This window comes from Helicoverpa zea, chromosome 3 (assembly GCF_022581195.2).
Source record: "Helicoverpa zea isolate HzStark_Cry1AcR chromosome 3, ilHelZeax1.1, whole genome shotgun sequence".
In the NCBI taxonomy this organism is placed as follows: Eukaryota; Metazoa; Arthropoda; class Insecta; order Lepidoptera; family Noctuidae; genus Helicoverpa; species Helicoverpa zea.
Genome location: NC_061454.1, coordinates 7,935,198 through 7,961,792, shown reverse-complemented (window position 1 = coordinate 7,961,792; position 26,595 = coordinate 7,935,198). Strand labels below are relative to the sequence as shown.

At 40.1% G+C, this 26,595-nt stretch overlaps 4 protein-coding genes across 6 annotated transcripts; 2 read left to right on the top strand and 2 right to left on the bottom strand.

The window, feature by feature from the left end:
• Positions 1–1,145: 1,145 nt before the first annotated feature.
• On the top strand, positions 1,146–17,447 carry LOC124645656 (multiple epidermal growth factor-like domains protein 8). Its single transcript, XM_047185484.1, has 21 exons — positions 1,146–1,627; positions 1,696–1,887; positions 2,061–2,287; positions 2,801–2,992; positions 3,508–3,607; positions 3,686–4,134; positions 4,219–4,383; positions 4,542–4,678; positions 4,833–5,066; positions 5,348–5,484; positions 5,688–5,913; positions 5,997–6,535; positions 6,621–9,783; positions 9,865–10,029; positions 10,102–10,676; positions 11,100–11,360; positions 11,594–11,886; positions 12,277–12,524; positions 12,598–13,253; positions 13,588–13,748; positions 14,205–17,447. Exons 1-21 carry the CDS (start codon positions 1,457–1,459, stop codon positions 14,329–14,331), a joined length of 8,418 nt encoding a protein of 2,805 aa, XP_047041440.1. The 5' UTR covers positions 1,146–1,456; the 3' UTR covers positions 14,332–17,447.
• Positions 17,448–17,516: 69 nt separating this feature from the next.
• On the bottom strand, positions 17,517–18,315 carry LOC124645657 (transcription and mRNA export factor ENY2-like). Of its 2 annotated transcripts, none has more exons than XM_047185486.1 (3): positions 18,178–18,315; positions 18,013–18,077; positions 17,517–17,893 (listed from the first exon to the last, which is right to left on the bottom strand). In XM_047185486.1, exons 2-3 carry the CDS (start codon positions 18,069–18,071, stop codon positions 17,671–17,673), a joined length of 282 nt encoding a protein of 93 aa, XP_047041442.1. In that variant the 5' UTR covers positions 18,072–18,077; positions 18,178–18,315; the 3' UTR covers positions 17,517–17,670. The 2 variants fall into 2 exon arrangements, with proteins under 2 accessions (XP_047041442.1, XP_047041441.1); XM_047185485.1 differs by having other exon boundaries at positions 18,172–18,309.
• A 637-nt stretch (positions 18,316–18,952) lies between these two features.
• LOC124645741 (craniofacial development protein 2-like) lies at positions 18,953–22,673 on the bottom strand. The gene is made up of 2 exons (XM_047185616.1): positions 21,173–22,673; positions 18,953–18,969 (listed from the first exon to the last, which is right to left on the bottom strand). Exons 1-2 carry the CDS (start codon positions 22,275–22,277, stop codon positions 18,953–18,955), a joined length of 1,122 nt encoding a protein of 373 aa, XP_047041572.1. The 5' UTR covers positions 22,278–22,673.
• Positions 22,674–23,148: 475 nt separating this feature from the next.
• On the top strand, positions 23,149–26,581 carry LOC124645784 (peptidyl-prolyl cis-trans isomerase B-like). Of its 2 annotated transcripts, none has more exons than XR_006986272.1 (6): positions 23,149–24,859; positions 24,943–25,147; positions 25,255–25,374; positions 25,454–25,536; positions 25,647–25,789; positions 26,330–26,581. XR_006986272.1 is itself a non-coding variant. In XM_047185680.1 (6 exons), the coding sequence occupies exons 1-6, from the start codon at positions 24,797–24,799 to the stop codon at positions 26,424–26,426; spliced, it is 711 nt and encodes a 236-aa protein (XP_047041636.1). In that variant the 5' UTR covers positions 24,363–24,796; the 3' UTR covers positions 26,427–26,581. The 2 variants fall into 2 exon arrangements, 1 of the variants encoding a protein (XP_047041636.1); XM_047185680.1 differs by having other exon boundaries at positions 24,363–24,859.
• The last annotated feature ends 14 nt before the right edge of the window (positions 26,582–26,595 follow it).

Sequence of the window (26,595 nt, the reverse complement as noted above, 5' to 3'; positions counted from 1 at the left end):
TAAAAAATTGGTAGATACCACGAAGTTCAATCATTAGTTCATTCACAATATATATTCAAGCGTAGAAGTTAACCAGTCAGTTAGCCAGTATGTTGAATGTAAATAGATCATCATCTTCCTGCCCTGTTCCCAAGTTGTTGAATGTAAATAGATAGGTACCTAATAGTAAATCACTACATCAATGCTATTACTGCAGCGCAGCTAGCAATAGAAGGCACTAGAGCTGTGTTGTAACATAGGCATATTCTTATCTAGATACCTTTAATAAACTCTCTACAAACAAAGTCTTAAACAAATCGAGCCAAATTTTTACACAAGATTACTACGAATTACCTAGGTATTCACTTGATCAAGATTTTTAGCCTTTATGATATTGATATGAGAACTGCGAACCATGCCAACGGATTAAGGACTACTGCGGAACCCTGCACTGTGTACGGCCCGATACACACTTGGCTGGTTTGTCGGGTAGTGTTTCTGGCAACACTAAGTTAAATAACCTTTAAAAAACAAGTGCTGCACTAACAATTTTTAGGATCTACTATATTATCATAATAACATTGATTGTTTCATAGGTCTTACACAAAATGAGCCTGGTCTCTCTTGTCAGTAAATGTTGGATTCATGTAAATATTTTGAATTAATTATGTAAATGTATGCTGAGAAGTAAGAAGTAATGACTGCATTTCGAAGTATTTTTTATCAACATAACTAGCCGTTCCCCGCGGTATTACCCGCGCCCGGTGTATTTTTTGCCGCTCTGGTACATGGTGAGCAGTAGCGTCTACCTACACTTGGTATTGGTATACTCATATAAGTTATGCTACCCTGGTACATGGTGAGCAGTTGCATCGAAATTTCGTTATTGGTATACTTTACTATGTATATATAGACTAGCTGATCCCGCGAACTTCGTTATCGTTTAAACCTTCTCTGACCCTCTACAAACATTTTAAAACCGAAATGAGCCAAATCGGTCCAGCCATTCTGGAGTTTTAGTAGGACTAACGAACAGCAATTCATTTTTATATATAAGAAAGATAGAGCACTTTCTTCCATTTATTAATCGATAGAGTTGTTCACATTTTTATTTTTAATGTTTTGCCTTACCTTATCTTAACTGGCAACATTGTTTCGACTACGTCAAATGTCAAAATACTGTGATGGATCTGTGAATTGTTTGTTTGTAAGAAAAACTCGTTAGAAAGTATTTCCCAGCCACTAAAAACACTGATTAAATGCAAATATCATTTAAGCCCTATATCTTTATTTATCCATATCAAAAGTTTTTCATGCCTTTGTGGCATTATTCATCTAAGTGGTTAGCCTTGAAGTAGATGTCACCTATTAACTTATATGAGTGTTGTTTATTCTACATTTTAGCTATATTAGTCGCAAATTCACGATTATATGGCTTTGATATTTGACTTATGTCTTACGACGATCCGGAAGAGGCATGTTTTATCTAAGTGTACGGGAGAAAGGTGCTGGTTTAGTTGTAATCAGCTGGATTTGTCTGGCTGTACTGTGCGCCGCATCCACAGCGCCTTGTGACAAGACTCGCAGGGTGTTCACAGACCAGAGCGGGATTATCACCGATGGACCAACTAACTCTAACTACACACAAGTCAGTTTCATGTCCTACAAATGTTTGCACACTAGTGAGTGAAGTGCTAATGAAACATCTTGTTTTAGGACTCTCATTGCGAGTGGCTCATCAAGGCAGCGAATAAGAGCCAGTACATTACGTTGAGCTTTATTCGCATGGGTACAGAATGTTCCTATGACTATGTTTTTGTGTATGACGGTGACTCCTTTGATGCACCATTACTGGGAAGTTTCAGTGGAAAGACAGAACCACAGAATGTTACCGCTTCTAGTGGATTTGTAAGTACAATATTACTAAAGCCAGTGTATTTACCAGAATTAGTCTCAAAGACCTTGTAAATAGATTGCTTGTTTTAATAATTTTCTCAGAATTTAGTAGTGTCATTGTAAAAATGTTAAAGTGCTAATTAGTACACAATAACCATTGAATAATCATAACTTGGTTGTTACAGATGTTAATTTTGCTGTATAGTGACACAAATTATGTGCTGGATGGGTTCCGAGCAACGTATGCTATTCACAACTGTCCTAACAACTGCACAGGGAGAGGGCTGTGCGTGTCCAACAAATGTTTTTGTGTTGGCAACTGGGGAGGCCCCGACTGCAGTGTGGAACTGTGTCCTAATCTCTGCTCAAATAATGGACACTGTAAGGGAGATAGATGTGCATGCAAAAAAGGGTAAGGCTGTCAATGTACATTATGTAACAATTGTTTTGATGGCCTGCAATAATAATAAAATTTAAATTGACCTTTTATATCAAATTACGGCTAGTTGTTGTGCTATTGAGAGTTCTTAGAAGTCAGTTTAGATGTCATATGAATCTAAACCTACAGGTATTATGTTTGTAATGTTATGGGCATAAAATAAATATAAACATTTCTATCCATTGTTAAGGCCTTTGTTGTTCTAAACATAGATAAATCTATTTTAATGACTGTAAGCTATAAATTGCAAAGGATTTATTACAAATAATTTCCTCATGATTTTTCCTTCCTTGCTTTTGTAAATCTTTCAAATTAATTTATTGGTTTATAAAAACTAGCGATTAAATTGATCATTTATTGAATATTATCCTTATTTAATCTTCTGTGTAAAGAGTAATAAAACTAAGGAGGACATTATCCATTAACAGCCTATTAGAGACTAATTTACTAATGGATTAAATAGTATTTAATTAATATTATATGTAGGTATTCTGGTGAATCGTGTTCTCTAAAGAAGAATGACAAGGAAGGTAACAGTTGGCACTGGCTGTCTCATACGGAGAGCGGGATGACCAAAAGAGCAGCTCACACAGCCGTGTATGTAAATCATACTGATTCACTCTATGTATTTGGAGGATATGATCTGAACAAAGTGCTGGGATTATTAGAAGTTTACAGGTCTGTAATATTTATATTTATTAGTAATATATTGAAAATATGTAATTCTGGTGCTTATATTGAGAACTGCTTTATTACTTTATTATTTACATCATAATATAAGAGTGATTCTTATCGCTTGTCTATGTGAAACAATTTTATGGATAAACCACTCAAATAAGTTTGATGATTATACTGTGGTATAGAAATATGTTGCTGGATGATCTTTATACTAATTGTATCACACCAAAGGTCAATATAATGGTATCATTTTGTAATGACTGTTAATCATTTTGTGTGAGTATGTTTTATAACATGGCACCTATGTTATAAATAAAAAAGTATGAAAGGAGCCAACGAAGTAAACAACAATAAATTAATAACATTTATTTTTATTTAACTAGAACTTTATTACTGTCCAGTAAATGGTCCAAGATTAATATTTATTACTGTGATGACCGGCGCTATTAAAATTATTTCTTACTGCAACATATTTAAATATGTTATTTATCATTGTTTTATTAATTACTTTGTAGGTTTTCAACTAGTCAGTGGTATGATGAAAATGGAAAAGTATTACGTAGGTACCCAACCAATGAAGAGATTGATAAGTCTTTATTAACTTTATTTAATAAGGTAAGATAAACCCATACAATTTTAATAATTTACTTGGATTTTGTAAACGTGTTTTTAAATACAACTTTTATATTTTAGGGTAATGTTGATGGCAGCTGGCAAATAGGCAACAGGAGCTCATTATTCAATTTGTTACTATCGTCATTCTCGAATCACGATAAGACCACACTACCTCTCATGTACTCTCACGCGCCCACGCCTTACTCAGAGAGCTACCTACATTTTACCGAGCAACCTGAGGTAGTAAATAGTAATGATATGACGTCCAACACGACAAAACCTGAGCCGAGATATGGTCATTCTGCATGTGCCTTTGGTACTGGATTCGTATTGTACGGAGGTAAACTCTCCGATGGAACTTTGTCGTCCGAACTGTGGATGTTCGACGCTGTATTAAACATGTGGACTCTGCGGGCTGTGAACGCCACCTTTACCCCTCCAGGGCTCACTCGCCACACACTTACTGCCGTCAAAGATGAGCTATACCTTTTTGGCGGAAGCACAATGGATGGAGAGTTTTCCTCGAGGTAAATAAATACAATTGGATGCCGTTTACATTTGAATTAATTAGTAACCTTATAAGTAAATTTCCTTCCATCTATTGTTTGCAGTATGTACAAAATAAAACTTGGTGATGTAAACACGGAAACTTGGGAAAGAGTGCAAGTGAGGGGCGGCAAAGAACTGGATGTACGGGTGGTGGCCCACACTGCTGTTTACCATTCGCATTCCAATTCAATATTGGTGTATGGAGGCGTAGTTGCCAGCGTAGCACGGTAAGTCACATTATATGACTTGAGCTCAGCAGTCAGACTCGCGAACATTAAACCTAAGATTATTTAAATATTTGTTCATTAGCACACTTCATAAGTGTGTGTACAGAATGATAATGCAAATCTTTTGCAATGATAATAAAATCACTTTATTTACTCAGGTTTTCCAAGCTCTCAGACAGAATGTTTGCTTTTGACATCGACTACAAACATTGGAGCGAAATACACTATCCCAGAGCTCATCTACGTGATACGTATGTACCGCGCGAAAGGGCTTTTCACACATCGACTATCATTGGTAAGCTTGAACTTTACTTATATTATAAACATGTAATTATTTATTTACAATAATTTGTGAGTTTACTTTATCTTTGAAGCTACCAAAATGATCAGATTTTTTTGTTAAAAAAAGTAATTTTCTTGATATTAAACATGTTTAAATATTCTTTCAGGAAATTACTTGGTCGTTTTCGGCGGATATTCTCATCGCCATAACAGAGAGGAGATCTGTTACGATGGCCAAATGTACATCTATCACCTGGGCTGTCATTCCTGGATACCCCTGGATGTACTGGGCAAAGTGCGTCGCTTCTATCCGAAGAAACAAGGCGTGTTTGCGCATGCGGCTGCTTTAAGACCACCGTCGACTTTACTCATCGCTGGAGGATATCATGGCAATGTTAACGGTGAGTGATATTGAGGTTTTAGAATGGATGAATGTTATTTGATGTTGAGAAGATTTTTAACCGACTTCCCAAAAAGGAGGTGGTTCTCAATTCGGATGCTTTATGCGATAAAGTCCAAAGAAATAACCTAAGTTAAGTAACTTAAAAAAGAAAGTAACACCATTTATTTTATTATTAAAAAAAAAGAAAAAAAATGTTTTTGCAATGATGGCCATTTCACTGGTTTTTTAAATTATTTTTAAATGATGAACCCATTCATAATGTAATACTTTGTCGTGCAGGTGATCTCCTAGCGTACATGGTACCCAGTTGGCAGGCGGGCATCAGCAACAACGACCCCGAATCCGCTTGCCGTCGACATCGATCCCAACCCGAGTGTCTTGCCGACCCCGAGTGTGGCTGGTGCTCAGCTGATGACGTACGTTTGTTCATTTAATTATAGTGTTGGAAATAACGCGTTTGAGTTCCAAACTAAAATTTGAGCAATCCAGAAAATAATCCGATCCAAACTTCGAGATCAGATTTTGATAAATGTACAAGTCACTATTGTAAAATGAATCTCGACAAAAAAATTAATTAAGAAATGTTTTCATGAAATTGTAGATTAATGTATATTTTTAGACTTGCTACGGCAGAAGAATAGGAGCGAACTGCACAACGAACCTTCAGTCCATACGGTGTGGAGGCATTTGCCCAGCGCTGGGCGACTGTCACTCGTGCCTCATACATGGTCCGCCGCCCACCAGCGGCAATAGTAGCCGAACCCCGCTACCTTCCGTCAGCACCAAGTTGGGATTAGACCAGTGTAACTGGTGCGTGCAGAACGCGAGGTGCCATCATAAAGACGGTAAGCATAAACTTCACTAGGATTCACAGATATTAGAAAATAATAAGAAAAGTTTTACGTCAATTTTATTGTTTAATTTTTAGATAATTACGGTGTTTGCGGAGAGGACACACCGTCAGAAAATCCCGGCTGGTGGGGCACCACCGGCACAGAAGTAACGACCCCCGAGGAATGTAAACTTCTAGACAAACGACCCGGTCTCACGTTTCTGAGATACCAACAACCAGCTGATTGGAATCACCCAGATGGCGTGTCTGTAGTTAACGCGACTACTGTTGACTGGGGCACTGGTGGGGGCAGTAACCATATATTCAGTGGGCCGAGTGAGGCGCGGCTGAGGGGCTGGCTACACATACCTCAGTACTGGAACGGGACAGGCGAAACGCTGCACATTTGTGCTGGGTACTCCAACATATCACTGGCGCTGGGAGAAGCGGGCGGACCCGTGGCCAATTTGACGGCGCAGCCCTCAGCCTGCTCTCTCGTTGACTGGCCCACGCTGTTCCCCGGCCGCTTAGCTGTCGATATGCACGCTAACGATTCTTTACATACTGGCTTATATCCATCACATCATCACGCAAAAATGGAACTTCTTCACAACAAATCTCAGGAGAGTGCTAAGGTAACTTTCATTCATAGCATATTTTATGTATGTATGTAAAGTAGTATGTATATGGGGAACATGACATAATATTTTTTTTGTTTAGGTATTTACATTCGAATTTCTGGAGCCCTACTCGGACGGTGAGTGCAAGTACGACAACTGCCTGCTGTGCCTGTCGGACGCGGCGTGCGGCTGGTGCGAGCTGACGGAGCGCTGCGAGCCGCGCCGCGCCGACGAGCACACGGCCTGCGCCGCCGGCGGCCACTGGCGCTACCTCACGCTGCAGCCCGCCGCCTGCCCCAACTGCTCCAACTACATCAGCTGCGAGCGCTGCGTGGGCGCCAACTACTGCGAGTGGTGGGCGGACGAGGCGCGGTGCGCGCGGCGCGGCCGGGCCGCCGGCGCCATCGCCGACCGCGCCGGCTGCCCCGCGCCCTGCCGCCTGCGCAGCGACTGCGAGCACTGCCTGGACGAGCGCGGCCGCTGCGTGTGGTGCGAGGCCACGCGCCAGTGCTTCAGCTTCAGCGTCTACACCAGCGAGTACCAGTTCGGCCTGTGCCGCGAGTGGCTGGACCGCGCGTCCTCGCCGCCCGACGACACGCCGCGCAAGGCTGGCCAGTGCAAGTCCTGCCGCCGCCACACGCAGTGCTCCGCCTGCCTGCGCAGCATGGGCTGTGGCTGGTGCTACTCGCACGAGAATCCCATCAACGGCGCCTGTACGGAGGGCGACTTCACTCGATCTCATGCCGACTGCTCTGCAGTATTGAACGTGACGTCATCGGACGCGGGCTGGGCATATGCGCAGTGCCCCGATGTCGACGAGTGCGGGCTGGGCCTGCACGACTGCCATGAACATGCCATTTGTAACAACACGCACGGCTCGTACACGTGTAGATGTAAACAGGGATACATCGGTGATGGTAAGAAAAGCTGCATGCGAACTTGCTACAATAACTGCATCCATGGTTACTGTCTCGGATCTCCTCAATACAAGTGCAACTGCGATTTGGGATGGACGGGGGCAGACTGCTCCATTAACTGCGGATGTCACAATCATTCAACATGCAAGCAGGGCGTGGGACGATGTGATGAATGTCAAGACTGGACTGAGGGAGAGTTTTGTGAGTCGTGTAAGCCCGGCAGTCACGGCAATGCGACAACCGGCCAGGGGTGCCGCCGCTGCGACTGTAACGACCACGGCGACGAGACGCGCGGCGTGTGTGACGTCGCCACAGGAGAATGTATATGTAAAGATAACACCGAAGGATTGAATTGTGAGCGTTGTAAACCAAAGTTCTACGGCGATCCTAGACATGGTGGCAAGTGTTACTATCAATGTGAACCCAGGGGAATGTTGAATGCGACGCAAACCGAAGGAATAGGCTCATATAAAACCGATCCCGATATTAAAGCTATTGGACCTTCAAAAGAATGTCTATGGATTATATCTGCTGATGATATAAAGGATGCCATAATACAATTTACTATAAATTCTTCCACCTTCGATGTTCCGTGCGACGAAAACGCTGTTTATGTATATGACGGCCTCGGTGGAGTTCCTGATCTGAGTAACAACCAACAGAGTCAGTTACTGGGTGTATTTTGTAACGGCGCCTCGTCGGGAGTTATAGAAGCGCGCAGTGGGAATCTGACCGTACATTACAAACAAGGGGAGCCTGAGCAAGGGTTCGAGGGAAGCTACAAGGTGCTGGCTTGCGACGGACATTGCTCCTTGCCGAGAGTTTGTAACAAGAGGCACTGCGTCTGTCGCGAGGGGTACGGAGGCCCCAACTGTGAAGTCGAGATCTGTCGCAACAACTGCAGCATGGCAGTCAGTGCTGGCATATGCGATCCAAGCTACGGCAGATGTCTCTGTAACGAAGGATTTGGTGGAGATGACTGCTCAATTAGATTAGACAAGACACAACTTGTGTTCACAGAGCTTTTTAACTCAGAATATTTATCGGACGGCTTAGATCACTTGAGGAAAACTCTTCCTAGATTTGGTCACAGTTTGGTGGCCGACAGGCGCGGCCTTTGGATGTTCGGAGGATACTCGCTTTCCCACGGACCGTTAAATGACATAAGATTTTTTGACACAAAGAATAACACGTGGATGCAAGTTACCGTGGAAGCGACACCAGATGCTAAGATGCCAGAAGGTCGGTATTTCCACGCGGCTGAGATCTATCACTCTAAACAGAACATTTATATTTATGGGGGTTTAAGTTTACAAGAAAAAAGTGGTCAAAACAAAACGCTAGGAGACTTCTGGCAGTTCAGCTTAAAAGATCAGCGGTGGAGCAACATCCGTAACAAAGATAAAGATGGGCTGCCCCCATCGTTAGCAGGACACACTTTGACTTTACAAAAGAATTTGGACTATGAAAGTCTGGTTTTGATCGGCGGATTTTCATTAGATGAAGGATTTATGTATGACGTGTGGGAGTTCGATCTTGACAATGAGAAATGGATAAAGTTGAAGGACGTAGGCGCTAAACCTTCTGGTATAATCGGCCACAGCACTGTGTATCACGCGCCTTCACAGAGCCTGTATGTGTATGGAGGCATCCTATATTCGTACAACGGTACCATGCTTTCCAATAAACTGTTCTCATTCCACTATCCCACCAAACAATGGAGCGAATTACCTACATTCCCTATGTTGAACAACTATTATGACAATTTACCTCAAGCTACATATTTACATTCTGCAGTTACGACCAATGATTACATGATAATTTTCGGTGGAAGGACAGATCCTGAAAATAGATCTGACTCCCTTATAGCATACATATACAGCTGCAACCAATGGGTGAGACTCGTTAAAGGTGTGAGTATCGTGGGTCACCCGCCACCGCCGACAATAGCTCACGCTATGGCTATCGACATCGAAACAGAAAACGAAGGCTACATATACATAATAGGGGGTTGGACAGGCAGTGCACATTGTCAAGTTACTCGTATTTCTCTTCCTGAAGATCTTTGTTCTTTATGGAGCTCCAACAAGTTCGAATGTCGCAGTCACATGGGCTGCAGTTTCTGCAGTACTGGGAACTACACGAAGTGTTTCTCGGTGGACAAGCCGGGCTGCGAGGGGAGTGATAGCGTGTCGGTGAACCCGGGCGCGGCGTGCGATGCGGAACTCGTGTCCACTCGCGCCTGTGAGAACTTCACCACGTGCACATCATGTCTAGCCGCATGGCCCATGTATCCAGAAGAGAAACCAGCCTGTCGATGGTGCGAATCTTGCGCTGCAGCTGTCGGTAAGTATTTTCTAATAACATTTTATAGTAAAAGTCCATAACACAAAAATGCAATTTTTATCATAATGATTCCTCTTTCAGGTGAATGCGTACCTACGGATGAGTCATGCACTAGTATGAAATGTAACGCCGGCACTACCTACATCAGCGATGTGGACAACTGTCCCGAACTCAGGTGCGCTTCATCCGACTGTGAGAAATGTGTGTCTAAAGAATGCACTTGGACGAGACACGCTGTAAGAGAAGGTAAATTAGTTTCATAACATAACGTGTACTTATTTTGGTAGAGTTATAAAACTAAAATTATGTTATTCACAGGTCAACTCACACGCATAGCTGAAGAATCCGTAGAACTTTTTAACTGGACGTGCGCATTGATAGAAGAGCCGGGTCGAACAAGTTTGCGGGCTACGAAGAACGAGGAATGTCCAAGTAGATGTAATATGTTCGACGATTGTCAGTCGTGCTTGAGTACGGACGGGGGTGAGGGCGGGTTCGCGGAGTGTCGGTGGGCGACGTACCTGGGGAAGTGCATTTCTCCGGCGTACCAGCCTGTATACTGTGCGGGCGGTGTTTGTGGACTCGTTCTCACTAAAGCGGATGCAGGGAAATGTCCAGCGCCTTGTGATACATTCGAGCAGTGTTCGGAGTGCCTCCATCACTCGCACTGTGGCTGGTGTGCTCTATCAGGTGCTAATGGCCAAGGCGTATGTTCAGAAGGCTCCATCGATGCGCCGCTCGACTACTCCACGCGTACAACTTGCGCTGCTGTTTATGCCGCCGTTCATCATGACGATGATTACAGCAATGATACCTTCTCCTGGCATTACACCCGCTGTCCACCTGAGAATGAATGTGAGAACAACCATCATCAGTGCAAGGCTGAATCGGAGGTGAGCTTTCTTTGAGTTTAATTTTACAATATATTGGTAATATTTTGACGACTGTCATGTCGTGTATACAACTGGACATTAAAAAATTATGTGAAATTGCGTAACGCATTTTACATAATTTTTCAATTTTTAACTTTATTTTCTGCGGCAATTGCCGCATTTGCAAATGCATCCATATATGCATATAATCCAGTCGATAAAAAAAATACAGTGTAAACTCTTTATAACGACAATAAAGGGACTGTGCATTTTATAACATTATAAAGAGTTAAATGGAGAGAGTGTAACAGTGTATGGAAAACAAGCTAAACAAACTAAAGCTTGATTTCGACTCTTTAGAGAGTTTGTCGTTAAATCGAGGGACGTTACATGGAGTTTACACTGTATTTAAAACAAATATAATCCTGTATTGTGTTGTCCCAGGTATGCCGCGACTTGCCGGAGGGCTACGAGTGCGCGTGCGGCGCGGGGCACAAGCGCGCGGGCGCGGGCGGCGCGGGCGGCTGCGTGGCCGTGTGCTCGCAGGGCTGCGTGCGCGGCGCCTGCGTGCAGCCCGACGTGTGTCGCTGCGAGTTCGGCTACGTCGGCGCCAACTGCACCATACAGTGCCAGTGTAATGGACACTCTGACTGTGAGGGACCGGACAAGCTCGATAAATGTATTGAGTGCCATAATAATACCATGGTATGTTGTATTTACTCAAATAGATTTTGTATTTTTTGTGAATTTTTCGCAACGCAGTCCTCTGTCTTCTGGAGGTGGGTGCTAATGGCCGCGAAATTTTTCACAAACGAATTTGCCTGTTAACGAACACTGTATAGAGTAATATCTGTTCTTTGTTTTAAAAAATAATTTAATAATACTTAATAATTACTAATTTAGAACAATCCCACTAATATCGCGTTTCGTTTATACAGGGTGATCAATGCGAGAAATGTAAGCCGAACTTCGTAGGCGATCCGGTGAACAACGTACAATGCGTGCCTTGTTCCACCTACTGCCACGGTCATACATCTATTTGCACAAGTGAAGTGGACGCGGCGCCTACGTCACGTGACGTGGGCGGACCGGCCGACCCTGATGATTATAGAGATGGCGCTGCGAAAGCACGATGTGTAAGATGTGCTAATAATACGGATGGACCACGCTGCGAGAGGTGCATTGAAGGATACTTCAGGGGATCTGATGACTTTAGAGATCCTTGCAGACCGTGAGTACACTACCACTCTATAACGGAATTTATGAAGAAATAAACGGGGAAGTAAGGTGTAGCACATAAAGCAATCATATAAAGGAGTTTATTATAAGAATTCACAGGGGTAGTATATAAGCGAGTACTTAGTATAAAAGGGAGCGAATAGAAGGAATACATACGATCGTAAACGGGGAAAGAATATAAGGAAATACATAGGTGTGAGAGTTTTAGGGGGAGTACATAACAGGAGAATACATAAGGGTATTTGCATTTGGGTGCACAATAGGGGTAGTACACAATAAGTATTCACTTGACACGGGAGGTAAATTAGTATTGCATAAGTGTGATTAAAAGGGGAGTACATAAAAAGCGGATAAATTGACATCGATTTTGTTGTTGTTTTAGATGCGAGTGTCACGGTCACGGCGACACTTGTGACCCAGTAACGGGAGAGAAGTGCAACTGTGGCAACAACACCGAGAGTGACATCTCCTGCCAGACGACCAGCTCCAGCAAGAACTCTGCTCAGGAGTGCTGGCGGTACCAGTGCGTCAAGTGCAAGGATCTGTACATGGGCGACCCGAGGAACGGACATCAGTGCTACAAAACTATCAATATTGAAAACAAGCTGTGCTTTGATGGGAAATCAATTGGTATGCGTCTTTAAAAAAAAGTTGATTATTTTTCAAGGACACAAAGAAATAATTCTTTTTTTTTTAATTTCAGACGAGTGCAAGATCAAGCCACGCCCCCTATATCCAGGCCAAACAGTTTTCGTAGCAGTCAATCCAAGATACATGAACGTTGACATCAGAGTAATAGTAGACGTGACTCAGGGAGCAGTGGACTTGTACCTCAGTCCAAACGACAGTTCGTTTGTGGTGTCAGTGAACTCTAGTAATGGCGACCATGCAGTTGAACTTGATCCTACGTATCATAAACACGAGCCGAGTAGACGAATGCCGTCGTTTGATGAGCATGTACCCGAAGAGCCGCGAGTCACGTGGTATTATGACAAGATCGAGTACACTCTTGCTGATTACACTGCGAAGGACTTAGCGACATATGTGACTGTAGATAGAAGGAACATCTTGCTTCGTGTGAGGAATCTCCGCAACCGGCTTGTGCTGACTCTTCCTCAAAACGTTCATGATCTGACTCATACTAAGTTCTACATAGTGATACGTGCCCGCCACACGGAAGATGGCGCGGCAAGCTTCGGCGTGATATTCTTCCGTCAGGATCAGCTGCATATCGATCTGTTCGTGTTCTTCTCTGTATTCTTCTCGTGCTTCTTTCTGTTCCTCGCGGCGTGTGTAGTCGCGTGGAAAGCGAAACAAGCGGCCGATGTCCGTCGCGCAAGGCGGAGACATGTTGTTGAGGTAAGTCTAGTTGAATTATATTTTTAATTAGGTAAAAAATTTACTGTATAACAACAAAAACATATACTTTCTTATCTTAAAAAACATATACTTACTTATATATCTGTCAACGAAAAATTTGTTTGTAAATCCTTTCAAATTCAGTGGAGAGGAATCGGTCTAACAACACAAAAGTGACGCTAATGGAAAATTGTGACGTCACAGCTATTAAGTTGCGCCTTTGCAACAAAGAGAGTTACATATCGCCCTACCCTTGATAATACGAATATTTAAAAATATTTATTCTTCATAAACAAGCAATTTTAAAGAGCACAACTATGCTTGTATATCACAGATGCTACACATGGCGAAGCGTCCGTTCGCGGCGGTCACAGTGCTGCTGAGCGGCGGCGTGACGTCAGCGGGCCCGCGCCGGCGCCGCGCGCCCGACCTGCGCCCCGTCGCCATCGAGCCCACCGGCGACGGCCGAGCTGCCGTCACCTCCGTGCTTGTCAAGTGAGTAACACTTTAATAGCTAATAAATTGAAACGTCACGGGTGTCATTACTTTAAATGTCATGAAATAATATGGTTGATTTTCCCCTTACGCTCTATCAGTGTCAAAGATGGCGCTATTGCTTATTTGACCTCATCAAACCAGTAACCCTGGCAACTCGATGCCCCTTGGTAAAACTGGTTGACAGACTTTCTGAGCTTTAAGATGTAAACATGACAGCTGGGATTTAAAAACGGGTCTTCTGAAACACGCAGGATCTCGTTATGACATAGATAGGTGATAATTATTCATCCACGGACTGTCTGCGCAAATAAAGCTTAACTTTATGATCAGTCGATGCGGTTGTTACTTAGCCCACAATTCCCAAAAAAATATTCTACAATTGTCCAATAGTATTTTGTTACTTTTATGGATGTATATTGTATGTCAAAACATGTAATATGTAAATGTATACAGATTGCCGGGCGGGTCCCGCGTGCCGGTGCGACTGGCGCTGGCGTCGTCACTAGTGCTGGTGGCTCGGCAGCCCGCCACGCGGCCGCGCCGCGCGCCGCCCCTCGCGCGACTGGCCGCGCACACCTAGCCGTCGACGCCACGCTTGCCCGCCCTCTGAATTACTACTACCGAATAATAACTACTGCCGCAGTGACCCAGTAGATATAGTCTCATGTCAAATAACTGTGACACTCTGAAGACAGCCATTTCATGCCTCACGCATGCGCAGTAGTGTTTGCTTTGTATATTCTAACAGTAGCCACCCGAGGTGCAAGTTATTTGACGTGAGCCAATCACAACACGCTTATAATACGCATCTTAGGATCAAACGAGGCCGCTGGTGCGAACAGACGCTCCATTTCGTTCAGTGCAAACTGCGTATCCACGGTTGCGACAGTTTTTATCTTGTCGCCGCCATATCGATGTAAGTAAATTTTCAACATATTCAAGGCGGGTGTTATAGATTTCTACAATAATGTATATATCGATCGGTGAGTGGTGAGATTGGTCTCCACTTACACAATTGTGTCGAGGATCTGCTATTTATCTCCGCTAGTTATTGAATCTCGTGACTGTGCCGTCTCGATGCGAGCGAGGAGCCAAAGGTATCAAAATTGAGCGCATCTCATGCGCGGGTTGTGAATAGCCGATATCCGATGATCTGTTGTGTTGTTTATCTCGAAATTTTATTATTAATGTTGATGCCACATTTTGTTAATGGAATGTTATTGAATGTCTATTTTATGAGTTAGCTTCAGATCTTTATTTACAAGTTTTTAGTAGGTGAGTAAAATATTGCAGCTGAGTATTTCTAATGTACATTAGAAAACTATGTTCCTACGGATAGATGAATCTCTTAAGATAAAATATATTATTAGTTATTTAAATTACATATCTACGGCAGTTATTTTCTAAATTCGTAATATTTTATTGTATAAAGTATGTAGTATTACTTTCGCTTGAATCAGTAATTATATAATAATATACTACGTTTTAACATGTATGTCCACTTGCATTTGCTATTTCTTGTATTACTGAATTTAACTTGCCAGATAGTACTTGTCATAAACCGTAAATATAATTAACTGAGATTAATTTAAGTACGTAAGTACCTAACTACCCAAATAATAAGCCAATATTGTATGTACTTTACAAACGCGATAAATTACGTAACAGCTGGTCAAACTTGCAATACATCATATTATATATTACGTATATATGTGTATGCTTAGAGCATGCTTATTACGAATATACTTCATAGTTCCACTTTGAGAATGACCGATAAACCGATACGTACATGTTTAGCTTCAGAAATCAAATTAGTAGAATGAAGACCCACTGAGCAAGCTGTTCATGACGGCGCTATGGACTGTCTAACTCCTCAAATTTTCTAATGGAGCGTTTGACATAACTTACAAAAATAATTTGTATTCATTGATAAAAACCTCTTTTTTATGCGATTGATTGAAGTTGACTGAAGTGGCAAAGCACAACTGGCTTGGTGGTTCTTTACCCTATTATTCCCGAAAAACCGTTAAAGGGCTCTATTTGTAAGAGTCGGTCCTTATCGAAGTGGTCAAGTTATTAGGATCCTACGTAATAAAAGTACGTTTTAGCTACATATTTAAAATATTTTAAAACATTCGCCGCGTTTTCGATACGATATTAGCACAAACTGTACTGTATATAATGTAAGTAATTAATTTGTGAATAGCTCCAATCTTGCTTGTACAGGCACTGAAGCAATTAATTTTGATTATTAACTTGCTCATTAGTAATCAGCAGTATTGTGTAAATGGATTGATCAATTATTTCATGTGTAAGTAGAATTATATTAAATAATTAGGATTAAATTTAAAATATTAAGAGAGTACTGAATATTGTTATGGCTACATTATTAAGTTATACATAATCAAATGAATTGTACTTGATCAAAGGTATAAACTGAGTCCAAAATACATTCCATTTGTGTAACTTTGTACATAAAATAATGTGTAATATTGTGTATTACCAAATTTTTAGATCAGGTATCAAAGAGCTTTAAGGATATTTATACTAAGAAAATTTATTGCTCATAATCTTCGATTAGATCTTCTTGATATACATTTAAATGCATTTATATATTTATTTCCTCCATAAGCTGTATACACGTATTAATTTGAACTGAAATAGGATTTCTTTTTTGTATTATGCCTGTTCTAGAAACTTTAGTTAAGGGTGATTGATGTGGATGTAAATGCATTTATGGCATGAGTATTTCAAAACCACTGAATTCGTGATAAATATTTTGCAGTTAAATTACAATTATTGTCTATGTTATTGTAAGATTGGTATGTAGAATTAGTTGAAATGTTATACAATGCTAGCATGGCTAGTACAACACAGGCGTCTATTTCAATACATACGTATTACCTAATTTCGTCCTATTTTATGCTCAATGGATATAAACCCTATTGAAATTATATTATAACTTATATTGATTGCCAAAATGACACAGCATTTTAATGCTTTAATTTGTAATACAAGTACATTTAGCACTTTCTCACTAAAATTTGCTCTCACAATAACTGTGTTGTCCATTTCTATTAATAAATTGTAGTTTTTATTCTTTATAGAATTCTATAATAGGTATTGGGTTTACCTTAGAAAAATAAGCATAATTTTATTTGCTCAAAATATTTTTTTATAATATGTAACAATGAAAGCTCTGTAATACATTCTGATTTAAATTATATTTTGTTTCCATAAATGAAAAACATGTTTGCATAGTTGAAGCCATCCTTGCTTTTTTCCAGGTGTGATATTATTTTAAGAGTTTACAACCTATTTTATTTTAATATTCCCTTGTGTACTGTATTAATGTAAGTCATAACTATGTGGAAAGCTGATTTTTATAGTTTTATGTATATATTTGGTACATTTGATTATATTAGGGTATAGGGTCCCTATCAATAAAGAATGTATATCTGGGCAGCGTTTTAAAGATTAAGGTTAGTAGGGTGTTTATTAAAACATGGTATCTTTAAAAAAATATTAGATCTTGTAACCACCACTGTTGTAATAAATATGTCCATGACAAGGCAATATTTTCTTTTTGTAAATGGAATCTTGTGGCAGTATTATGTATAAGCAATATATATATTTTTTGTTTAACCTGAATGTATAATAAATGTTTATAAAATAAAATATACTGTTGGTTGTAAATTGATGTTTTTTACTGGTAATATATTCAATTTAATAGTAATATTCTCAAAAGCTCATTAAAAGTCAGGATCGCCACACAAACGAAATTTATTAAATAATAAATTATAATAGAACCTTACTTATTACAGATAATTCAGCAAAAAATATGATCTTAATATGTTTTATTACTGAGACGAGCAACTTAAAATTATTTCATGATGATACAGATATGCATAAATTCCACCTATTGGTCTTTTTGAGTAAGTAGGTGAGTTTTAATTTTTTGAAGTAATTCTTTCTTCACAGTATCGGGGACTAATGCTCGGGCTCGAGGAGTAACCTTTGTAGCTAGCATATCAAAAGTAATATTATTACTTTCATTTTCTTTGACAACATCCCTGCAGAGCATTCTTACTTGATCTCTCCAACCACATTCTATTAAACGTCTTCTTAACAATTCTTTAAAACTGCAAAAAAATTAATAAATAGTTGTTACCTATGACAACCAATAGTCCCCGGTAAAGCAGGGAAGTTTATGTAACGCTGATGAAGAGTAATATAGAATATTTATTTCTTTGGTACGTACCGTTCTCTGTCTCCAGTTAAAACCAAACGCTGATGGGCAATGGTGTTATTTACAGTCATATTAACCTGAAATGTGAATTAAGAAAGTAATGAGTTTGCATTAAGACATTTTCGCTACAGGTTAATATTTACAAGTGAAAAGTTAATACAAAATAGACACCATTACGTTTTTAATGTTGGACACTGCAATAACTTGAAAATTACAAGAAAATTTTAGGACTGTACACCGTCGTCAACAAAATGACAGCTCTTAACAACAAAGAAATGCGAATAGTAACCAGGGGGGAGACACTCCGTACATTTTGACAGCTAAGTGAATGAAGAGTCGCCACCTTTTATTTGGCCCGGAAACTATTTACTATCTAAAAGATACTTTAAATTACCAACAGATGGCACTACACTATAATCGTTTTTGTTTGTCAATATAAAATTATTTATGCAATATTAATTAGAGAAAAGTATGAGGAAAATATTAGACACTTAAAAAAAAGATAAAATAGGCGAATAAATTAAATACGGTTTGAAAAAGTACAAATATCAATTTTAATCTAAAAAGACCTGGTGTCAGTATTCCAAGTAACTTAACAAAACCGATCATCGATCATAACAAAATATCAATATGGCGGTTTTTGCATTCTGCGTACACGCGTATAAAAAGTAACAATACATAATAATTATTTGTTTTCCTTCGACCTTTTACTATATTAACGATGACATTTTCTATTAGGGTAAGTAGCATATTGTAACTATAACGATAACCAATGTTATAGTTACATGGTGCTATTTACCCTAATAGAAAATGTTATGAATATGATGCATATATATTTTTATAGCTATAGCTATGTAGGTAGTTCGGGGCCAATTCAGAGAGAGATGGCGCATTGACAAATAGGTTTGCATGATTATCACGCAAGAGGGCTCTCTTTTCCCTATATATTACTTTACTCTTTGATAGTAACTGTCAGTTTTCATCGTTTTCATCTTGATTGACAATGACAAAGTCAGTTTCAATCGCTAGCCTTTTGTTTTACCCCCAGGTTTAATAAATCATAATTATAATAACAAATACTTAAAAACAAAGCTTCTAGATTTACATTTAATACAATTTTGATAAGATTATTCAAAAAGAATATTATTCTTGGCCATCCGAAACAAATCAACGAACGAAACGAAACGTTTTCATTACTTTTTTATTTACAATGACATTAATGTCAATATTGTCAACATGTCTTCTTCTTCTTTCTCCTGCCCTGTTCCCAAATATTACTTGGGGTCGGCGCAATATGTCATTTTCTTCCATTTTCCCCTGTCACTCGTCATACTGACACTCACTCCCTTCCTATTCATATCATCTTTCAGGCAATCCATCCATCTTTTCTTAGGTCTTCCTCTTCCTCTCCATCCATCTACATTCATACTTAGCACACACTTTGTTGCATGCGTATCATCCCTCCTCATTACATGTCCATACCACGACAATCTTCTACTTCTCATCTTTTCTGTAACTGGCGCTACTTTCAGACTTCCTCTAATGTAATCATTCCTCACTTTATCCATTCTTGTAACACCACACATCCATCTCAGCATTCTCATTTCTGTTACATGCACTCTCTTCTCGTCCCTCTTTTTCAATGCCCAACACTCCGATCCATACAGGACGACAGGTCTAATGACGGATTTGTAAATTTTGCCCTTCAGTTTGAGGGGCATCCGCGGGTCACAAATAGCGCTAGTTACCTGTCGCCACTTCATCCATCCAGTATTGATCCGATGCGTAACGTCCCTGTTCACCTCACCGTCACTTTGGACGAGTGAACCAAGGTACCGGAAGTCGGAGCAAACTGGTAGGGGCATGCCGGCTAGGGTTATGGTCATGGGTCCCGAAATACCGCCAAAATCACAATGAAGGTATTCGGTTTTACTCCTGCTCACCTTTAAACCCACTGTCTCCAGTCTCAGCCGCCATGCCTCCAGTCTACTCTGGACCTCTGGCCCACTCTCCCCCACCAGAACAATGTCATCGGCGAAAAGCATACACCAGGGTGCCTCCTCCCGTATATCTGCCGTAAGCGCGTCCATTACAAGCAGGAAGAGATACGGGCTGAGGGCCGACCCCTGATGTAAGCCAACACCTACACTGAAGCTGGTGGTAGTGCCCGCTGCGGACCGGACTTCTGTACGGCATCTGCCGTACATCGCTCGGATCAACTGCACATACTTCCCTGGTATACCTTTCTCCTCAAGGGCCCACCACAAAACCTCACGAGGCACCCGGTCATATGCCTTCTCGAGGTCAACGAACACCATATGCAAGTTTTTGTGTGCACCCCTGTACTTTTCGCACAATTGGCGAATACAGAATATAGCGTCCGTTGTACTCCGACCAGGCATAAAACCGAATTGATTTCGTGCGATATCACTCTCTTCTCTCAGCCTCCTTTCAATAACTTTCTCCCACACTTTCATACTATGTGACATTAGCTTTATTCCTCTATAGTTGTTGCAATTCAACACATCACCCTTGTTCTTAAAAATGGGCACCAGGAAACTATTGCACCACTCGTCTGGTATAGTTTCCTCTTGCAACAACTTATTGAAGAATAAAGCCAGCCATTTCCATCCATCCATCTTTAATAATTTCCACACTTCCACTGGTATTCCATCTGGCCCTATCGCTTTTCCATTTTTCATTCCATTCACTGCTAATCTGACCTCATCCTCACATACATTTCTTACAAGGCCCTCGTTCACCGCTTTATGATGGAGCACACCGCTCCACTCATTTTCTTCATTCATCAGTCTTTCAAAATATTCCTTCCACCTACCTTTAATCTCCACATCATTCGAAAGGACCGTTCCGTCTCCATTCTTTACACACCTTATCTGGCATACATCTCTTGTCATTTTCTCCCTAGATTTAACCAATCGGTAAAAGTCATTTTGACCAGCTGGGCTATCTAGGGAGTCATACATCCTCTCGTGCGCTTTTGCCCTTGAAACAGCCACAATCTTCTTTGCTTTCTTCTTACATTCATCATATTCAGCCTTTTTTCGTGCTTTTTCACTATCATCATTGTCTTCCGTCCGCTGCCATTCCTTGAATTTCATCTTCTTTTCCTTTAATACACTCTGCACTTCTTCCACCCACCACCAAGTTTCCTTCTCTATCACTCCATTCCCTTTTGATTCTCCTAGAATGCTTCTTGCCGCTTTCCTTATACACGTCGCCATTCCACTCCAGCATTCATTCACATTCTTTTCATTCATTTCTCCCATTTCAATCATCTTATCAACCACTACTTTTCTAAATTCCCGGGCCAACTCAGCCTTCCCCAACAGATGCCATTTGATTTTGGGGGGCCGTCTCTCTTTGGCTTTTGGCCGGGAAGTTAAAATCACATCCATAATTAGGGGTCGGTGCTGCGAGACTACAGCTTCGCCTGGTATCACCTTGCAATCTTTGATGTTCTTTAAACTACTGCGTCTGACCAAAAAGTAATCTATTTGTGTCACGTGGTGACCGCTTTTATAGGTGATTAGATGTTCGGTGTTCTTTTGAAACCACGTATTTACCACTGCTAGGTCAAACGCAGTAGCAGCCTGTAGCAGGGCTTCACCCTCGTCGTTCTGGCAACCGAACCCCCACCCTCCATGCACTCTTTCATAATTCCCTCTCATTCTGCCAACATGGCCATTAAAGTCTCCTCCCACAAATACCTGTTCATTCGTCGGCACATTCATCATTACTGCATCGAAATCCGTCCAAAATTGTTCTTTCACCCTGTCATCACAACCGATTTGAGGAGCATACACACTTATAACATTTATTATCAAACTTTCATACATTATTTTAACAACTATTATTCTATCATTCACTCTCTTTACATCTATCACACTTTCTTTCAAGTTCTTATCTAACACAATGCCTACCCCATTCCTTTTCCCATCACTTCCACAATAATAAAACTTGTATCCTTCCCCAATTTCTCTAGCTTTCGTGCCCTTCCATTTAGTCTCTTGCAAACATGCCACATTTATTCGTCTTCTCTTTAATACATCCGCTAACTCTCTGGCTCTTCCAGTCATCGTTCCTACATTCCAACTTGCATACCTCAATCTTACTTCCCGGACTCGCTTCTTACATTGCACCCGCCCAGGTTGGTGCAAAAACCCTTGTCCACTTCCCACAGGGGCCGGGTGCTGCCCCTGCGCGTCGCCTGAGGGGTACGCCCTAGCCCTATCGCTCATCTCTTCAACATTCGACATATTGCTATATGATTTGGCATTGTGTTTTTACGACCGGCCGCCTGCCTGACGTCAACCCTCTTTGGGAATGCAATTGTTGGTGGTCACTCTCCTACCACCTAAGGATTGGTGTATTTTAGGATACATACATTAAAATATTAAACATTAAATTAACAAACATTAACAAAAATATCACACTCCAGTCTTTTAAAATCCGGATCTAGTCTCCTCACTGCAACCTCCAGCTTAGAGAGGTCTAGTATGAGTTCCCTCATGTTCTTATTAGGCCCACAGGGGCCCTGGTGGGATGTCATCTGCTAGGCGATCTCTTCTTTTGACGCTTCATCAGCATAGGATTCATTTTCCTCTGTAGCCGCATACACAGTCAATTGGAATAGTTCAAGATTATCTGTCGGCTGAAACGTGATGCTCTTGTTGACATATATATCCGTTCTTCTCTCTACAGCGCCGGTACTTGGTGGCTTAGACCACATCTTCGGTCCTTATCTTGTAGGCTACCACCTACACTACTGTACCTTAGACCAGCGTTGCACTCATCTTGGTTTTTCTGGTACTCCAGGGTGATCACATCAATGTTGATAAAATCTTCTCAGGTAACAATGATCCAAAGCCAAATATCATTTATTTTATTATTTCACGTTTCGATTTACCAAATTTATAATAAGATGAGTCCCTTTATTATGTAAATATAATTAAATAAATTAAATTACAAAAAAATTCAGTTCAGTCATTTTGACAATTTTGACAATTAAAAAATATAAACTATAATATAATAACATGTCATCAATATTGTCAACATGTCAACCCTCGAATTTGTCTTGTCTGTGTCAATTCGAAACATCAATATCAATACAAACTAAAATAGGTAATTTATAGTTGATTTATACATAAAAGTTATAACATATAGAATCGTAGTAAATAGAATAGTTAAAAAGTTCTACCCACATAATAGGATAACAAGATTTTCATTAAAATGGCTCACGTTATGGTTTTGGATTCTGTGGACGAAGATATTTTTGTATGTGGAACATGTAAAGCCGTGTTTAACTCTTTGCAAGTGTTCCTGGATCATAAGAGACTAAAATGTAACAGTGTCGATTTAGCTGGACGGTTTAATAGTGCTAATTTGGTGCAGACAACAGTAGTTGGTGATGCCTTTTCTGGGAGCACAGCACAAGGTAGTGTACAATCAGAGCCTGTTACTGAACAGGTTTGGCCCAAAGATTTAACCTGCTCCACATGCAAGAAAAGATTTAAGAAGATGAAAACCTTGCTAGCACATTTGAAAACTCATAGTGACAAACCCTACCAATGCCCTGTATGTGGTCGCTGTTTTATGCAAAATTCTCACTTACAGAGGCATATCATGTCACACAGGATGTGGCCCGATGGTCTTAAGGAAACAACTGCAAAGACTCAGGAAGAAGAACTTTTGAGCTACACATGTCCTTACTGTAATGTGATATTGCTAAATTATAGTCAATACAGAGTCCATCTAAAGAATCATTCCTCTTTAAAAAAGTTTAAATGTATCCAAGGAGATTGTATGGACTATTTTGAAACAGTTGATCAGTTGCTTCATCATGTGTCTGTTGTCCATGAGTATCCACTTTATACTTGTCACCTTTGCAGTTTACCTTTCAACTCGTTAGAAGACATTGCCACACACCTGCAGAGTCATAACGATGTGGATAAAAACAAACAGACTTCTAATAAACTATATAAATGTTCACAATGTGATGCCAGATTCCGTAAACCTGAAAAATTGACTCTCCACATGATGACGGAGAATCATAACAAGACGTGTATCCATTGTAATAAGACATTTGCTAGTGATAAGAGATTGCGCCTGCATTTACAAATACACAGGAAATTGAAACCATTTCAATGCAATATTTGTAACAGCAGCTTTCACATGAAGAAATATTTGTCTACTCATATGCTAAAACATGGCAACAGACAGTTCAAATGTACTGTTTGTAAATACACCTTCAAAAGGCAAGATTTGCTTCAGAGGCATATGAAGTTACACCAGGCTAAGAAAATGTTAAAGTGCCCATTCAAAGAAGCTTTGGATTGCCAGAAGGAGTTTAATCGGAGTGACAAACTGAAATCTCATTTAAAGTCTCATACCAAACATATGGCTCTACAAATGAGTAAAAAGAGCAAACTCTCACAGCCAAGGAATACCTCAGAGATTAGTAGAGATTCACTTAAAAGTTGATTACTCAAAGAATGGCACAGGTTTTGGATTGTCCAGAAACTGATTATGATTAAGTTTAGACTAGAAGTCATGTTCTAAAAACTATAATTTATATTACCTACTCACTATGTTTATTACTTTCCACTTGAAACACCAATCCCAAAAGTGATGTAATAAAAAAAAAGAATGGTAGCCACACTTAAAGGGCTTCTTTCATAGATAGTTGGCTATATCTAATTAAGCAGTAAGTCAGTAGTGCAGGCAGGCTGCTACATAATAGACATATAAGTGGGTGGGAGGAGAAAAATATTGTGAAATGGAATTCTACAAATCAATGCTGTTCCTAGTTATGGTATCAACTCATCTCATTTTATCCAATGTAAGTGAATATTTTATAGCAAAATTATTTCTGCAATAATTTTTTTAAATGATGAATTTTGTTTTCTCAAACTTGTGTTCCAGGCTAGACAGTTCCGTGTGACTGATCAGGTGTATTTTGATATTAAAAGTGAAGACAAACTTCTTGGGCGAGTGGTGATAGGTTTGTTTGGGGATCTGGCTCCAAATGCAGTAAAAAATTTCAAAGTTTTGGCAACTAAAGGTATAAAGGGGAAGTCTTATAAAGGTACTTCCTTTAATAGGATAATCAAGAGATTTATGGTCCAAGGTGAGCCTAATATTTAGTTTTTAATTTTAAATACTTCTGTGTATGTCATTTGTATAGTTTGTACATGAATCTCATTGGTGATATGAGTTTTATATTGTAATTTTTAGGTGGTGATGTGGTTGCTGATGACGGTACAGGCTCCACAAGCATTTATGGCGATACTTTCAGTGATGAGAACTTGGAGACACAGCACAGTGGTGCTGGGTTTGTTTCCATGGCTAACAAAGGTACAACTATTTCTACTTTTAAAAAAGGCTTGTTAAAATATTTATCAACTCTAGTAATTTTGTAAATGTTTTATTGCAGGGCCCAATACAAATGGCTGTCAGTTTATTATAACAACAACTGGGACACCATGGTTGGATAATTTGCACACTGTAGTTGGGAAGGTATGAAGCATATTGACAATATTTACATTCTTTACATAAGTTTCAGATATCAGTACTCATAAATAAATGTCATAGTTGTCATATTAAATAAAGAAATGTTTCACCGGAAGGTGGTGGAAGGCCAGAACATAGTGCATATGTTGGAGCATACGCCGACTGACGTGGACGACCGGCCGACGTTGCATGTGTACATCGCTGACTGTGGACTGATACCTACGCCGCAACCTTACTACATTTCTGATGATCCTTATGAGTAAGATTTCTTTTTTTTTCAATTCCATACCTGGGTTGTATTTATAGTTAAAGCTATTCCTATTAGCACAAGATACGAATTTATGTTTAACTAGCTTCCGCCAGCGGCTTCGCCCGCGTGGTGTGTTGATGAAAAGTAGCCTATGTGTTAATCCAGGGTATCACCTATCTACATACCAAATTTCAATCAAATCGGTCCAGCCGTTTTTGCGTGATTAAATAACGAACATACATCCATACATTCTCACAAACTTTCACATTTATAATATAAGTAGGACTAGCGGTTTTCCTGCGGTCCTACCCGCGCTCCTTGGGAACTACTGCCTGTACCCGGATAAAATATAGCCTTTGTTACTCGGGTATAGTCTAGCTAGCCAACAGTGAACCAATTTTTCAAATCGGTTCAGTAGTTTCGGAGGGTACAAACATACAAACAATTTCCTCTTTAATAATTCAGGTTCATAAGTTAACTCAATCTATTCATTATAATGAATGGAAAATAGTTTCTTGATTTTAACATTAATTGTTGTCTAATTTTCAGTCTGTGGGCGTGGATAAAGGCTTCGGCAGTTCCACTGACCATGTCGTTCTCAATCCTCGGCTTCTTTCAATGGATGATGATGAAAATGGAAATATAGGTAACTTCGACCAATCTTTTATTTTGTTACAATCTCGTATTTGACCCGAACTTGTAAACCAAGATATTTTTAACATACTGATTTTAAGCTCATCTGACCAAAATGTAACTGGTGGATTTGAAATTTCGTTTGGAATAAAATGATTTTATATCTTAGTATGTATTATCTA

Coding starts and splice junctions, on each gene's coding strand:
- LOC124645656 (XM_047185484.1), top strand. CDS start 1,457: ATGTTTTATCTAAGTGTACGGGAGAAAGGTGCTGGTTTAGTTGTAATC. Junction 4,679..4,832: donor TCACACATCGACTATCATTG/GTAAGCTTGAAC, acceptor ATATTCTTTCAG/GAAATTACTTGGTCGTTTTC. Junction 13,254..13,587: donor GGCGGAGACATGTTGTTGAG/GTAAGTCTAGTT, acceptor TGTATATCACAG/ATGCTACACATGGCGAAGCG.
- LOC124645657 (XM_047185485.1), bottom strand. Junction 17,894..18,012: donor TTAACTGGAGACAGAGAACG/GTACGTACCAAA, acceptor ATTTTTTTGCAG/TTTTAAAGAATTGTTAAGAA.
- LOC124645741 (XM_047185616.1), bottom strand. CDS start 22,277: ATGTCGAATGTTGAAGAGATGAGCGATAGGGCTAGGGCGTACCCCTCA.
- LOC124645784 (XM_047185680.1), top strand. CDS start 24,797: ATGGAATTCTACAAATCAATGCTGTTCCTAGTTATGGTATCAACTCAT. Junction 25,537..25,646: donor TGCACACTGTAGTTGGGAAG/GTATGAAGCATA, acceptor TTTCACCGGAAG/GTGGTGGAAGGCCAGAACAT. Junction 25,790..26,329: donor ATTTCTGATGATCCTTATGA/GTAAGATTTCTT, acceptor TCTAATTTTCAG/TCTGTGGGCGTGGATAAAGG.